We start from the raw sequence: 13,434 nt of genomic DNA, 5'->3' as shown, positions 1-13,434 counted from the left end.
TGTAAAGTGTCTTGAGATAACTCTTGTTATGAATTGATACTATAAATAAAATTGAATTGAATTGAATTGAATTGAATTTAAAGCTCATTGCTATGAAATGTGATCTTGATAAAAAAAAAAATCCTTTTTCTGGGATTTGGGGTGTTATTTAGTGTCTCTGGTGCTTCCACACACATACAAACTTGGAAAAAAAACTATCCATGCTGTTTTGAGTGAGATACAGGTTCCCGAATGTCCTCCGCCTTCAGTCTCAGGGTGAGCTGTTCAAAATCTGCACTGGTTTCTTTCTACATAACTAGCCGAGACGAGGTGGCTAACCGTAGCACATGTTAGCGCTAGCATGCTAGCTCATTCTCAATGGCAAAACACCGCAACAACACACACTAGTTCACCATATTCTACAAAAGAACTACTCCCTTGTCCCTGTTCTGCAGGTATTCCACAAGTGAGCCCGCGTTTAGAAGAAGTCTCCCAGCTAATTCTGCCTTGTACTGGCCAAGAGTTGTCTAGGTGATGATCTTACCTAGCTACTGCGCATGTGCGACTCCCTACAAAGATAGTATAGAAGTGAGATGTCTCAGTCTGTAGCTAAAACAGAGACCCAAACACACAGCCTGAAAACAGGATTTGCAGCAATGTGCAGTACAACAAATGTAGGGTCCATCCATCCATCCATCCATCCAGCGTTTTTTGAAAATGAAACCATGTAAAATTATTCTGGTACAACCTCAAAATACAATTATGAACCTGGAAATAAGCATAATATGGATGCTTTAAGTATCTCCCAGGCCTGCTTTGGAGAATGATGGTTCATTGGAATTGTGATTTTTAAGCTTGGTGCCAGCAGAAATAAGTTGACATCTCACCACATCATCATTTTGGTCACCCACAGCCAAGGCAACAAATTTACAATATCTTGTATGAGTTCAACACAGGGGACCCAAGACATTTCAGAAGGCCTCCCTATTCAACTTACCTGAGATGGTTTTGCAGACGAAGCCGAGCCGCTCGGTGCACTGTGACAGGTGCCACAAACCGTCAACCACCCTGGTAGTGACACAGGCATCCGCAGTCAGCAACGTGGAGTCTGGGGCTTTGTTGGGCCAGTTGGTGTAGTCCATAGGTGAACCATCCACCCAGGTCATAGAATCAGCTAAAAGCAGAGGCCACAATTTAATGAAATGGGATTGCAGGTGATGGGGTGATCATATGATGGGTGTGAGAGATTCTTACTGTCAATGTTGAAGTACATCCCCAACCACACGGCGTGGTGAAGGAACCCCGACGACCACAGCTGCTCCAGAACAAAACGATTCTCTGTCTCACTCTCAATGGTCAAGACATCTGAGGTGTTGACTGGAAAGTGACAGCAGCACAAACAAACTCACAACTACTGTGCAGTTCAAAAGAATAGTTTGACCTTTGAAACTCTCTGCAAGAAAAACAAATGTGAATATTTACATTTTATTTGTATTTCCTTTAGTCATTTGTTTTTTAAATTTTTGGGGGGGCATTTTTGGCCTTTATTTTGATAGGACAGATGAAAAAATGAAAGGGGAGAGAGAGAGGGAATGACTTGGGGCAAAGGGCCGAAAGGCGTAGTCAAACCTGGGCCTGCTGCGTCGAGGACTAAACCTCTATATATACTCTACTAACTGAGTTATCCGGGCGCCCCCCCAGACATCTTTAATTAAAAACTCCACCACAGATTCCTAAAGCATTTCAGAACAGCTCCTGTATTTAACCTGTAGGGGGAGTATGTATTCCATCCTGAAGATTATAGTGATTTAATGCATTTTCAATCATACCACTGTCATCTTACTAAAGCAACACATCCATTACACAGATAATGGCTACAAAGGTAAGGAATAACTACGATTATAAATCCCTACCTTTTTGCCTGCAGTGCTCTCTTGACTCCTTGAATGTAAGTTTTTGCACCACAGGCTCAAAGTTGTAACAGCCATGTCCGAATTTCACCCACGTGGAGGGACACGCCACCTCATATGAGATAAATGGTTTACTGCCTGAGAGAGAGAGAGATAGAGAGAGTGAGAGAGAGAGCAAGAAGAAAGGCAGAAAATGGTTTCACACATTGTGAGTGACAGAAACTCAGCAGATGAGGAGCTCAGATTTTCCTTGAAGTAGCACTGACTTGGTGGGGGAACATGACACAGGGCTCCTGGTAGCAGAGTTTCACAGTCAGCTCTCCGCCAGCCTCCGTTCACGTCCATGTACACACATTCTCCCGTCACAAAGTTGTCATCGTCATCGGCTGCGTCCCAGTGTGTGTACACTGTGTCACTGCCATCCGACCACTGATAATTGATGCCGCTCTGTAAGCAAGCACAGTCACCATAGTGTCAGCGAAGAAGTTTCACTTGTGGTGGCACTCTGCCAGTAACCCTCAACACTTAATAATATCTTTGGCAGTTATGCTTTCAATTATACATACATACATAATATTATATCAGTAAATTATTTTACTTATATAAAAGCTGCAGGTTGGTGAGTGCCAAGTACCATATATACTACTACTATAGTACAATGGTAATTTGTGTCTGCAATGTGTGGACTATGTATCCACTCCCAATTCTTATTTCACTGTGCTTACTGAAATTCTGTACCCAGGGACTGTTTTCTAATGTAGAATCATTACAAAATGTAAAAACTAAAACTAAAATAGTTTTTAAAAAAACTCTCAACATCGACACAATATGTCCCATGGTTTAGTAAACGAGGTGCATGTTTCTGAGGGTGGATTCCAGGTAGTTATTCACCAGAAGTGAAACACATTCAGTGTTTCTCGACCACGGTACAATATTCAACATGATTTGCAGCAGTCATAAAAGTTACTAAACAGTGAATAAAATACTAATTTGTTAGTACTGAAATAGGATGGTTCCTGTGTCAATCAGTGCAATTACAGTTAAAAGACCAACATTATTGGCCAATGAGACAAATGAAACAAGATCATGCGAGATAAATAATAATAATAAAAGAGACAGCAATACTTGAATGTCAATATTTAGGCTCTGACTTTCTGCATGGGAAGCACATGCCTGATTAGAATAACTCTACATGGACAAAGGCCAAAGAAAATACCCTGGATACGTACAGCTTTAGACATAAGTCATTACTGTAGGGCTAAAAAAATAACATTTTAGCAACTTTTGGGAAACTACAGTCTGTTGTTTTACACTTTTTCATAAGGATAAAATAAATAAATACTAAAAGCTACTAAGCTAATTAGTTAGCCAGGCTCATTGCATCCCCCTGTTTCTATTTTTTAATGTTAGGCTAGCTAACTATATACTAGTTACTACATAACAACAGCTTCCTATTTACTTTACAGACATCAGCGTGCCATCAATATTCTTATTTAATTCTTTCTAAATAGATGACTGTATTTTCCAAAATGTCAAACTATTTCTTTAAAGACGAAATGTGGAAAAGCAGACAAATGCACACAATGTCAACTGTCCAACACAAACATACAGCAGACATACACAGTGCTGAGGTATACAGTACATATTGCAGGAGAGGATACATACGTCTTGACTATACAGTCCAATCCAGTGGGGGACTGCCAATCTATTGACAAGGACAGTAAGGAAAGCCTGGTGGTAGGCATCTGTAACGCTCACTAGGTCAGAATCATTCTCTATGCACATATGCATCGCGTCGTACCAGCTCATGTTGCCAGACACAACTTTGTAGCTGCGGCTCCTGTACTCAATATTGTCAGGGAGAGGGTGGTGATAGGAGTGGGTGGGGGGTTTGGATGTATCTGTAACAAAAAAAAAGAGGCATAAGAGAGGAGTGTGTGAAGAAGAGTAGAAGGACTACTTTGAGGCATTGTTGTTTAGGACATACACAATCAATGGATCAGTTAGAGAAGTAGTCTGATATTTTGGGTTCATTCACTTTCTTGCACTGGAATACACACAAATCGTAGCACCATACTGTTTTTGTAACTAAACAACCATATGTAATGTGTTTCTTTTAGAGGTGCTGCCAGGCTAACTGTTTCCAATCTGTATGCTAAGTTAGGATAACTGTTTCCTGGCTGTAGTTTCATTTTTACATGCAGATATGAGAGTAGTAACAAATCTACTTATCTAACTTTTGGCAAGAGAGGGAATGAGTGCATTTCCCAAAATGTTGGAACTATTCAACAATTAAAGCAATTAGTTATTTTAATCACACAACACAAAGCCACATTAATGCAGAGATCTGGTGTACCCACGGAAATGTGACTAGCTACCATCAGTGGTGTCATTGTGTGTTCAGAGTTTATTTCTTTAAAGTTCAATATATTTCAACTTGGCATATTGTATTTCCCATGAATGTGGCCATTGTGACTACATGCTATCTTTGCACTCGAGGATACGGGAAACAAGGATCTCTGGGCAAGTTGCGCCTACCTTCTACAGCTTCCAAAATAAACAAGATTTTTACATAAATTGCAAACAGTAAAGAAAGTACCCAACTGGAATAACACACATGACTAACTGCATGGGGCTCTACACATGGGTCAATACAAAAGGTTGAAATACACCAAAATTGACCTTTAAAGATACAATAAGTAACTTCAGAATGCAGATGTGGGAACATTTTGTGAAGTGAAAATGTCACAGACTCAAAATTAAATCCATATATGACATACTTGCACTGTTGTTGATTGTTCCCCCTATAACCACACTCAACAGCTGTCACAGTACACTTTTAAACCACGGCTACAATGTGAAAGGTTAAACCACTGGAGGTCAGAAAAAGACAACATTTCCAATGAGGGTGTTAGCCTTTAAATGTCATTGTGTTTACTACTTTATTAATGTGTTTAATGATATATCTGTAGTACAGAATTATAAGTTTTGATGATCTTCCTTTATTTGTGGGCCAGTTCCCCAGTATGTGGCAGTGATGGAAGAAAACGAGATGGAGCGAGAATAACTTATAAGACAAGTGCATCAGAGACCATTCAGCATCAGAAAGCCAGAGTGGTTTGACAGAAAAAGACAAAGACAGACATGCTGAAACAGTCAAAGAGGTATGGAAAGACAGACAGTGAGAGACAAAGATAAATAAATTGAGTGAATCATACCTTGAGGTTTTTCACAAACAAAGCCATACCCACTCTCGCTGCATTTCTCATCGTACCACTTCCCTGTCAGGTGGAAGTTGTGGTTGTTGGACAGAACAGTACACAATGGCTCATCAGCAAATCCAGTGAGCCACTGATCCTCCTGTGAGGTCATAAAGTACATATCAATACTTGTCTTGGCTCGCAGTACCCTGGTCAACTGCAGTTTAAGAACACAATAACTCTGTAAGAATAATGATTTACATATATTATCACCCTTCCTCTATGTACAAAAACAGACACACTTTAGCTTAAAGATTTAGAAGAAGATCCTTTCTGCAAAAGCTTCTTTTAGACTTGTGAGGGATGATGCACATTCACACACACAGTCACAAACAGACATTAAAGGTGCCCAGCTACATGTATTTCTTTACTTTGTGGTAATGTCTGACTTTCTACCGTGGACCTTGTCATATTTTTTGTGGAAAGAATGCCTTATTTACCTTGTTTCGAGTCATTCTAGCGTGGTATAGAAAGCCTGCAGGAAGACTCAGCTCTATTTGGGCCGATTCTCATTAATATTCAATGAGCTAAGCTGCTTGACTCTGACTGGCTAACAGCTAGCCAATGAGAGCCTGGCTATCAGTATCTTTTACTCAGTGCAACTGTGCAAGCTCATGAATAGTAATGAGCTCCGGCAACATGGCATCAGACTAACCAGCTTTTGGAATTGGCCTGATTTCTCTGCTTATTTCTTTTCAGTGGCTAGAGCTGACAGAGGAGGTAGCAGTTCATTTTCACATTCATCACATAACACAAACACATATGGACCTAACATATTTCAAAAAATGCAAGTAAAAAGTTTTTTTTTGTGTGGCAGGGCACCTTTAAAAAAAGACAACAAATTGCTACAATTCTAACAGTTAGCAGTGTAGGTCAACCTAAAGTATTCACAGGCGCTTACAGTTAGGTAGCTCTTTGGTTCAATTGGAGACCAGTTGGTATAGCTGACTGATTTCCCATTGGTCCATTTCATGGTGTCCTCCAGACCAATCCACACACCTACAGAGCTTCCCTGGAGCAACATGGTTATGTAGGCTGTAGAAATGACGGTGTGACAACAAAAATATATAAAAAACAAAAATAAAAACATAAAGCAATGTTTCTTTCTGACATGCCTACTAACAGAGCAAGAGAGGCTAGCACTTTGCCCCTACCTTGTTCAATCTCGTTTTCTATAGCAACCAACGAACTAGCGAATGAGGAGCAGATGGACTGGGCATCTTTCCAACTCTTTCCCTCCTTTGGGCTGTCAGGCAGGTGAAGCAGGAGACACTGCCAACGCACACACACACACAAACACAAACACACACACACACACACACACACACACACACACACACACACACACACACACACACACACACAAACACACACTGTTGAATCACTGATTTATTTGGCTTATTTCACTATCCCCACTACGTCAGGATTCAAAGTAAAACAAGCATGTAGTCTTCTTTGATTGACAGAGAAGGATGTGATTTCATAAAACTGGTGTTTTGCAGCTTTATATATCTCTGTTTATACTGTATGATGTGTTATATGGACCTGTGTCTGCAATTAAAAAAATATATATTTTATGCATCGACAAAAGCTTTGCTTCTAATGATTCCTTTTTTTATAGAATATTTTTTTGAGATATATATTTTTTTTTTCACAAAATGGCTTTGTTCCATAATTGCTGATCATGCATAGAAAGGACATTGCTACAAGGCTTTTCATTCTGTTTAGTCTTGCTAAAGCCTCCATCTATTCCACCTTTTTTTAGGAAAAGATCAGCTAGTCTTGCTCTTAATGGAGGTTGACTGAGGAGGGCTGGTTGTTGTGAAGTTGTCAACATTACTCAAGAAAGAACAGTAAATGTAAACACAAGCATCCTGCTTCAACCCAAGTGGCAGCTGGGCATTTAGAGTAGTGACTGCTTAAGAACTGATTTGTATAAGAGATTAGGATAAAAAAGTTACAACTACAATTACAAAAAAAAAAGCAGATACCCATTTAAAATACTTTACTTTAACCTTTATATATGTAGCATTTACAAGCACTATGTAAAAATGTATACAAAACATTTTTCGTGCACATTTGTAATCCCGCTTTAGCTCTGCAATTTATTTTGTATTCTGTTTTTATGTAAACCCTGGCAGCATTCGAGATTTCCCCTAGAGGGAAAATAAAGATAACTTTAAACCTTATACCTGTCTTTTTACCAACTACCAATTTTACAAACATATATTGAGTTAAGGCTCTATGACAGTCAGCAAGTAATTTGAGGATGAGAGACAGGTGAATTTCACACATCCATGATGGCTGTTGTCACTCCCCAATGTAAGTCGAGGGCAGATTTAAGTTGTGCATGGGTTACTTTGCGACAAGTAAAGATGTGAGTTGCAAATGCGTCATTTTGCAACAAGTAGCACACACAATGCTAACTGTAGACTTCTGTAATGTCAACACAGTAAAAATTGACATACTTAACCAAGTTGGTCCACTGTTGGCTACAAGTTAGCATCAAACACAACAAAGGCTGTCAGTTGAATGGCATTTTGAGCTAATGTTAGTAATCAAACAATCACAGATAGCTAAAACATTTTTGAAATGATTCTCATCTTCTGTTATTGTTTGTAATGAGAAAAGTTCATTATTTCATGGATTTCACACATGGTGGTTTCACAAAACGTCGTTGCCGTCTAAACGGAAGGCACATCTGATGAAATATTTTGTCGTTTTCATCCGCGAGCCACGTGTAAACAGGGCCTTAGTCTGAAATAAGGTAAATAAATCAGTGATTCAAAAGTGTGCGTGTGTGTCCAAGTGTCTGAACCTTGTGTCCAAAGTACAGCCAATTTTCCGGACATCCTCCGATGTAGTGCGGCTCCCTGGGAGTCTCCACCACAGACACAGTCTTTCTCTTGCAAACGTAGCCATGGAGATCGCTGCATTTCCTCCGTGACCATTTCCCTGTGACATACCAGGACAACTTCAACACATTCTAGCACATTCTATGTGCAGGTAAAACATGCATCAGTGAATGTTTCTGCATGGGCATGTACTAACCTGAAGAAGAGGACATGGTGACACAGAACTTGTTTTTCCTTGGACCACCACTGGTACTCCCCTGTTCCCAGTTCTGAAATTCTACCTCTGTCTTGTCGCTCCACCTGCAAACACCCACAAATCTATTTAACAAACGGCCCTCACTGAGGTCCTGGTTTTAATGAACCTGCCACACAAGGCTCTATATTTATATATAATATATACTATATTTCACCTAAAGGGTAATTTTTTCTTTGCAGCTCAGCTCTATTTCCTATTTAGTGTCTTTAGTTTAAGTTTATTTTAATGATTTGTGCTTCAGTTGGCTTTATGTTCCTGGGTAACATTTCACCAAATTTGCAGCATGCAAGCAACAATTTGCAACATGATCATGTCCTCTGGCTCATTTTGACATGTTTCACTGATCAAAACACTACCTGTGAGTCGTGAATGAGCATTCAAAAGCCATGTACAGCTCGCAAATGTATCAATTTGTGAGTAGCTGCCCCCATCTGTTCCCAAGCACGGCTTGCATTTTGCTTTTGTGATTCTGGCCAATGGTTTAGAACTACAGGATTTCTTTACTTGAGACGGGGAACAAAGTGTCGACCCCTCTAATAGAATCAGTGGCAGCCAAAGGAAATGTTTAACAAACTTCAAAACACACACACCTGACCTCCTCCCCAGGCTGCCCAATGGACAGGCCAATCCACCAGTCTGTCGGGCCAAGCGAGAGCTGAGGGGGATAAAGTTTTAGGAACAGAGATGAAAAAGAACTTCACTTTTAAACCTCATCCTTTGCAATCCAGGCCTCACTGAGGCAGAAAAACGGCTTTTCAGAGCCTCTCTGACAAGAGTGGCCATTCAGGCAAACTCCTTGGCCCGTGCTTCCCTTCTTTCATGGCCTTGTTTTGTTTCCTTTATCCCCTCACAAGCCTCAACACCACAAGAGACTTCTTTAGTATGGTCCAAAAGGCTGCCGCCGAGAACAAGCCTTTTTATTACTCTCTGTGTGTGGGAGCACCCAAGCATGAAAGTGTCCGCACATGAGGTACGTTTTAACTTGTAGACGTGTGTCTGTAAACACTTGAGTTTGTATGAGTGTGTCAATTGTTTGTTTTCACTGTGTGTGTGATTGAACTGTTAGGAGAAAAGGCCTATTGGGCCCTTCGTTGGAGAACAGCCTCTGTGATTAAGTACACTGCTCTGGCTGTGTACTCCTGTGTGAAGATGTGCTGCACAAACAAAGTGTTAATGTCACTTAATTAGATGATAGGAGTATTTCCATGGATAAAAAGTAAGTGTTAGATGCATTTAATATTTAGTTGTTGATTAAAATATAGTTATTTAAATAACTGAAATACGTTTTTTACATTCCATGTTTTACAGTGAAACAAACAAAAGATATATATTATATATTATATTATATATATATTGCAACATGATTTAATTGTTGTTTGTTTATCCCAATAATATGATACACATTTGTGCTGTATGTATAATATTGTCTAGTAGAAGTTTTTTATTACTTTAGCCAACATAATTATATTCCAAAATTTAGATTCTGACAAATTCCTCACAGCCTTGTTTTTTTTTTAATAATTCACTCCCATGTTTTAAATGGGGAGGGAGAACAAAAAGAAATGTTCTGAAAAAATGAAAACTATTGTATGTGTGTAGTGCTGCAAATTACCAACTCAGAGTTATTATTAAACAGAAACCATCCCACAAATATATGGCAGCCTGGCAATACTGAAATTTTGTGAATCTAGATTTTAGCAGTCGAAATAACAGACCCCCCGCAAGCGCTCCTTGACAAAGTGCAGCTCCTCTCTGGAGTGAATGGACAGCAGGTAGGCTCCCATCATCTGACAGGCCAGAGACACGGCATCCCAATCAAAGGGCTGCTTGGCCAGCAGGTACTCAGCCCCGCGGTAAAACACCCAGGGCTCGCTCTCTGTGGTAGAGCCAGACGGACAAAGATAACGTTTTCAGGTAATCCAATTGTGAATAATATACCGATGGGTATAATAAATCAATACACAGTTCTAATTGCTTACTAACTAACATACTTCACATCTAATGATGCCATTCCACATAGAAGAAATACATTTAGTTGACTTGCATTTTTTTTCTTATTATATGTATTTGAGATTTACTCATACATCACTGCAGTCCTATAATCTATAAATCTTTACAGTCTGAACAGCATAAAAGAACCTCAAACCAGATAAGGAAAACTCCAAAAAAGGTAAAGCAAGATGCTGTTCCAGAGTAGACAGTTAGCAGAAGTAGAATTATAATATTAAAAAAAAGAAAATACAATGTTAGGAAAATAAGTATAATAAAAGTTAAGCATAGTAAAGCATAGCAAAGTATGGTATTATGTGTAATACGTTTGGGTTGCATGTGGATTCAGTGGTAAGTTTGCCTTTTCTGCCAAATGATAAAGGTTTTCTAGTTAAGCAAAGAAGGAAATGAAAATCCCACTTACGCTCAGTATACCAATAAGGTTTTATCAGTTTATCACCTGCAACATAAGTCAAAGTTTAGTAAGTAATGCAGAACTGAGGTGTCCATGTGCAGTATGTCGGGGGGGGGGGGGTATTAGTGGTTTTAGGGCTTTTACCTCTGGACAGCTTGCAGATCCACTCATGTTTGGTGTCACAGGGCTGAGGCATGAGAGTGTTGGTCAGGTCGCTGTACATAGCACAGTCCCTCCTGTCATCCTCTTCGTTCTTATCCGCTATGAAGGACGTCACCACCTGCAGCGAATCACACATACGTAAGAGCTAAAAGCATTACAAGTTCAGCCTCTGGAAATAACTTTTTGTTACAACAAGGCGTGAACATCTGTATGTACTTACAGGAGAACCATCAGACCATTGCCAAGCTCCGGGATGTTCAAGGTCCCTCTTATTTAAACCCACCCAGAACCAGCGACCCTCTGTTCTAAAAAAAAGAAAAAGGAAAAGAGAAGCAGAACAAAAAGCACAATGCAACAAGTCCATCTGAGCGAACCAAGTGTTTTAACCTTTTAAGCATTTGAGCTTTGACAATGGTCACTAATGTAGCACTTTACTAGCACGCTAGAATCTTTCCAGTTGATTGGAGGAAACTAACTGTTTAAATTTGTATTTTAAAATAAGCCATTTATGTGAGATTGTATGTTTAAATTTTTTGTTTTACCACATCATTGTAATCTGGATTATGTCATGATACTCACTGGAGGGTGGCAATAATACATTTAAAATAAAAATAATTATTACTGTACTTAGTTACTTGACTTATTTATGTTTTGTTGTTTTTTCTGGAGGCGTCCTGTAAAGAACAAATCATCTGTAGACATTTTATAAAACAATCCTAAACCACATTTCATCTACAAAAGCAAATCATTAAAATGTGTCCTTGCTGCTCTATGCACATAAAATAAAAACCACAACTGATGCATTTATCAGTTCCCATGACATTTCTAGACTGACAAGGAGGCCCAGAGGGCTGTACCAACCCTTCAAACATGGTAGTGAGGAGCTGCTTAACAAACACCTGCTCCTCATAGTGGTGGAAACTGGCCAGCTGAGCCCCGAGGGCTTGGCAAAAGAAGTCGGCTTCCACCCAGGAACGCTTCATCAGAACTTTCTCATCGTGGAACACCTAGAGGAGCAACACTTACTTTCAGCTGAGAGTTATGGTTTCTTAAATGGACAACAAACACTGCCAGTAAGGCTGTAGAAACAGTCTTTTTTTCGGTATATTTTTTATACACATATTCTGGGAATGTTTTCCTCAATTTCAAAATGTTTCTGGCATGAATGAGAATAATATGTCAAACTTTCAAAAGCAATATTAATTATTATGTACACATGGGGCAAACAAAACAACAGCAACATCATAGCCTTGCAATTCATGCGTTTTTGGTAAACACATAATGTTAAATCTACTTTAAAATCTTTTCTCAATTCAAATGATTATTTTGAGGCCGTTCTTTGTAGCAGGCAGTAGCTTTGTGGTTAGTATTTTCACCTTACAAATAACTTTTAACTTGTTTAAGCAGCTATTACAAGTTATATTAACATTTTTAGTGGTGGCTCCCTCTATTGAGTAAATCTCCTTCATGAAAAAGAAAAACACTATTGATAAAGATGGGATTTGAACTCCCAACCTTCAGACTGTGGATTAGTTTCTTTTTCAGTTGAGCTCTCAGAACTCTAAAAGTCACCTCAATATTACAACCAAGGTTTAACTTCACAAACTCGCCTTACTTTTGTGATGCAGGTTAGGTTACTTCATGGATAGATAAATGCATTACACTAAATTAAAGGGTAATTGGTTATTACTTACGTATTTGACTTATATAGTTGTATGTGGAAATGCCCATCCAGAATGGGAATGGAACCTGTGTCATAGTCTGCAGTGCTATCGTGTTAGTGGTAGTTTGAGCGTTGCAAACCCCTGAGCCACTCTGTTGTGAAGGCATAATGAAACCAGTCATAGCATTGAATGTAGAAAAAATTGATAAAAGTCATGGCATAGTATGTCAGAAAAAATATTCAAAAAGTCATTATACTGTGTCTAAAATGGGGGAAGTGATAGTATAGTATCTCAAAAATAGTCATAATATATTGAAAAATGTAACAATATAGTACGTCAACAAAAGTCTGGAAGAACCTGTAAACTCGACACAAAAAAGGGCTAGTTTGGACTGGCGATTGAACCTGGGTCAGGGTCTACAGTATCCATTTGCTGGTTTTAGTTGAAGAGATGCAATCCCCTGAACCACAATGCCTCCAAACAATTCAAATTGGAAATAGCAATAGCGTGGTATGTCGAAAGTTATAAAAAAGTCATGGTATAGTATGTAAAAGAAATTTAGAAAAAAGTCAGTATAGTTTGTCTAAAAAGGGGTAAAAAAGTGATAGTTTAGTATCTGAAAAATATTCGTAGTATGTTGAAAAAAACAATAGTATAATATGTCAAAGAAAGACTGGAAGAACAAGCAAACTTCACAAAAAAAAGGGTTCGTCCGGATTGGAAATGGAACCTGTGTCAGAGTCTGCAACGCCATCTTGTTGTTGTCAAAAAAATATTTATAAAAGTAATAGTAAAGTATGTTGAAAAAAGTGATCAACAATAAGTCATAGTATGTAGAAAAAAGTAATAGTATAGTATTTTAAAGTAAGTCTGGAAGAACATGTAAACTCCAGAAAAAAAGGCCGGCCCCGACTGGGAATTAAACCTGTTTATCTTGCTGTACT

General features: G+C 38.9%; 1 protein-coding gene across 2 annotated transcripts in view; it reads right to left on the bottom strand.

Annotated features, from left to right (window-relative positions):
- The window catches only part of pla2r1 (phospholipase A2 receptor 1), a 28,974-nt gene that overhangs the window by 2,458 nt on the left and 13,082 nt on the right, over positions 1 to 13,434 (bottom strand). For both annotated transcript variants that reach the window (XM_034879761.1, XM_034879769.1), the window contains 16 exons: positions 11,688 to 11,833; positions 11,047 to 11,131; positions 10,809 to 10,944; positions 10,674 to 10,709; positions 9,976 to 10,136; positions 8,851 to 8,915; positions 8,201 to 8,304; positions 7,968 to 8,104; positions 6,304 to 6,421; positions 6,051 to 6,184; positions 5,108 to 5,249; positions 3,555 to 3,790; positions 2,156 to 2,336; positions 1,893 to 2,027; positions 1,234 to 1,356; positions 977 to 1,153 (listed from right to left, as the gene is read on the bottom strand). In XM_034879761.1, coding sequence (XP_034735652.1) covers positions 977 to 1,153; positions 1,234 to 1,356; positions 1,893 to 2,027; positions 2,156 to 2,336; positions 3,555 to 3,790; positions 5,108 to 5,249; positions 6,051 to 6,184; positions 6,304 to 6,421; positions 7,968 to 8,104; positions 8,201 to 8,304; positions 8,851 to 8,915; positions 9,976 to 10,136; positions 10,674 to 10,709; positions 10,809 to 10,944; positions 11,047 to 11,131; positions 11,688 to 11,833 — 2,116 coding nt within the window. The remainder of the gene's footprint in view (positions 1 to 976; positions 1,154 to 1,233; positions 1,357 to 1,892; positions 2,028 to 2,155; positions 2,337 to 3,554; positions 3,791 to 5,107; positions 5,250 to 6,050; positions 6,185 to 6,303; positions 6,422 to 7,967; positions 8,105 to 8,200; positions 8,305 to 8,850; positions 8,916 to 9,975; positions 10,137 to 10,673; positions 10,710 to 10,808; positions 10,945 to 11,046; positions 11,132 to 11,687; positions 11,834 to 13,434) is intronic.

This window comes from Etheostoma cragini, chromosome 1 (genome assembly GCF_013103735.1).
Source record: "Etheostoma cragini isolate CJK2018 chromosome 1, CSU_Ecrag_1.0, whole genome shotgun sequence".
Classification (NCBI taxonomy): Eukaryota; Metazoa; Chordata; class Actinopteri; order Perciformes; family Percidae; genus Etheostoma; species Etheostoma cragini.
This window is presented reverse-complemented; position numbering and strand designations above follow the sequence as displayed.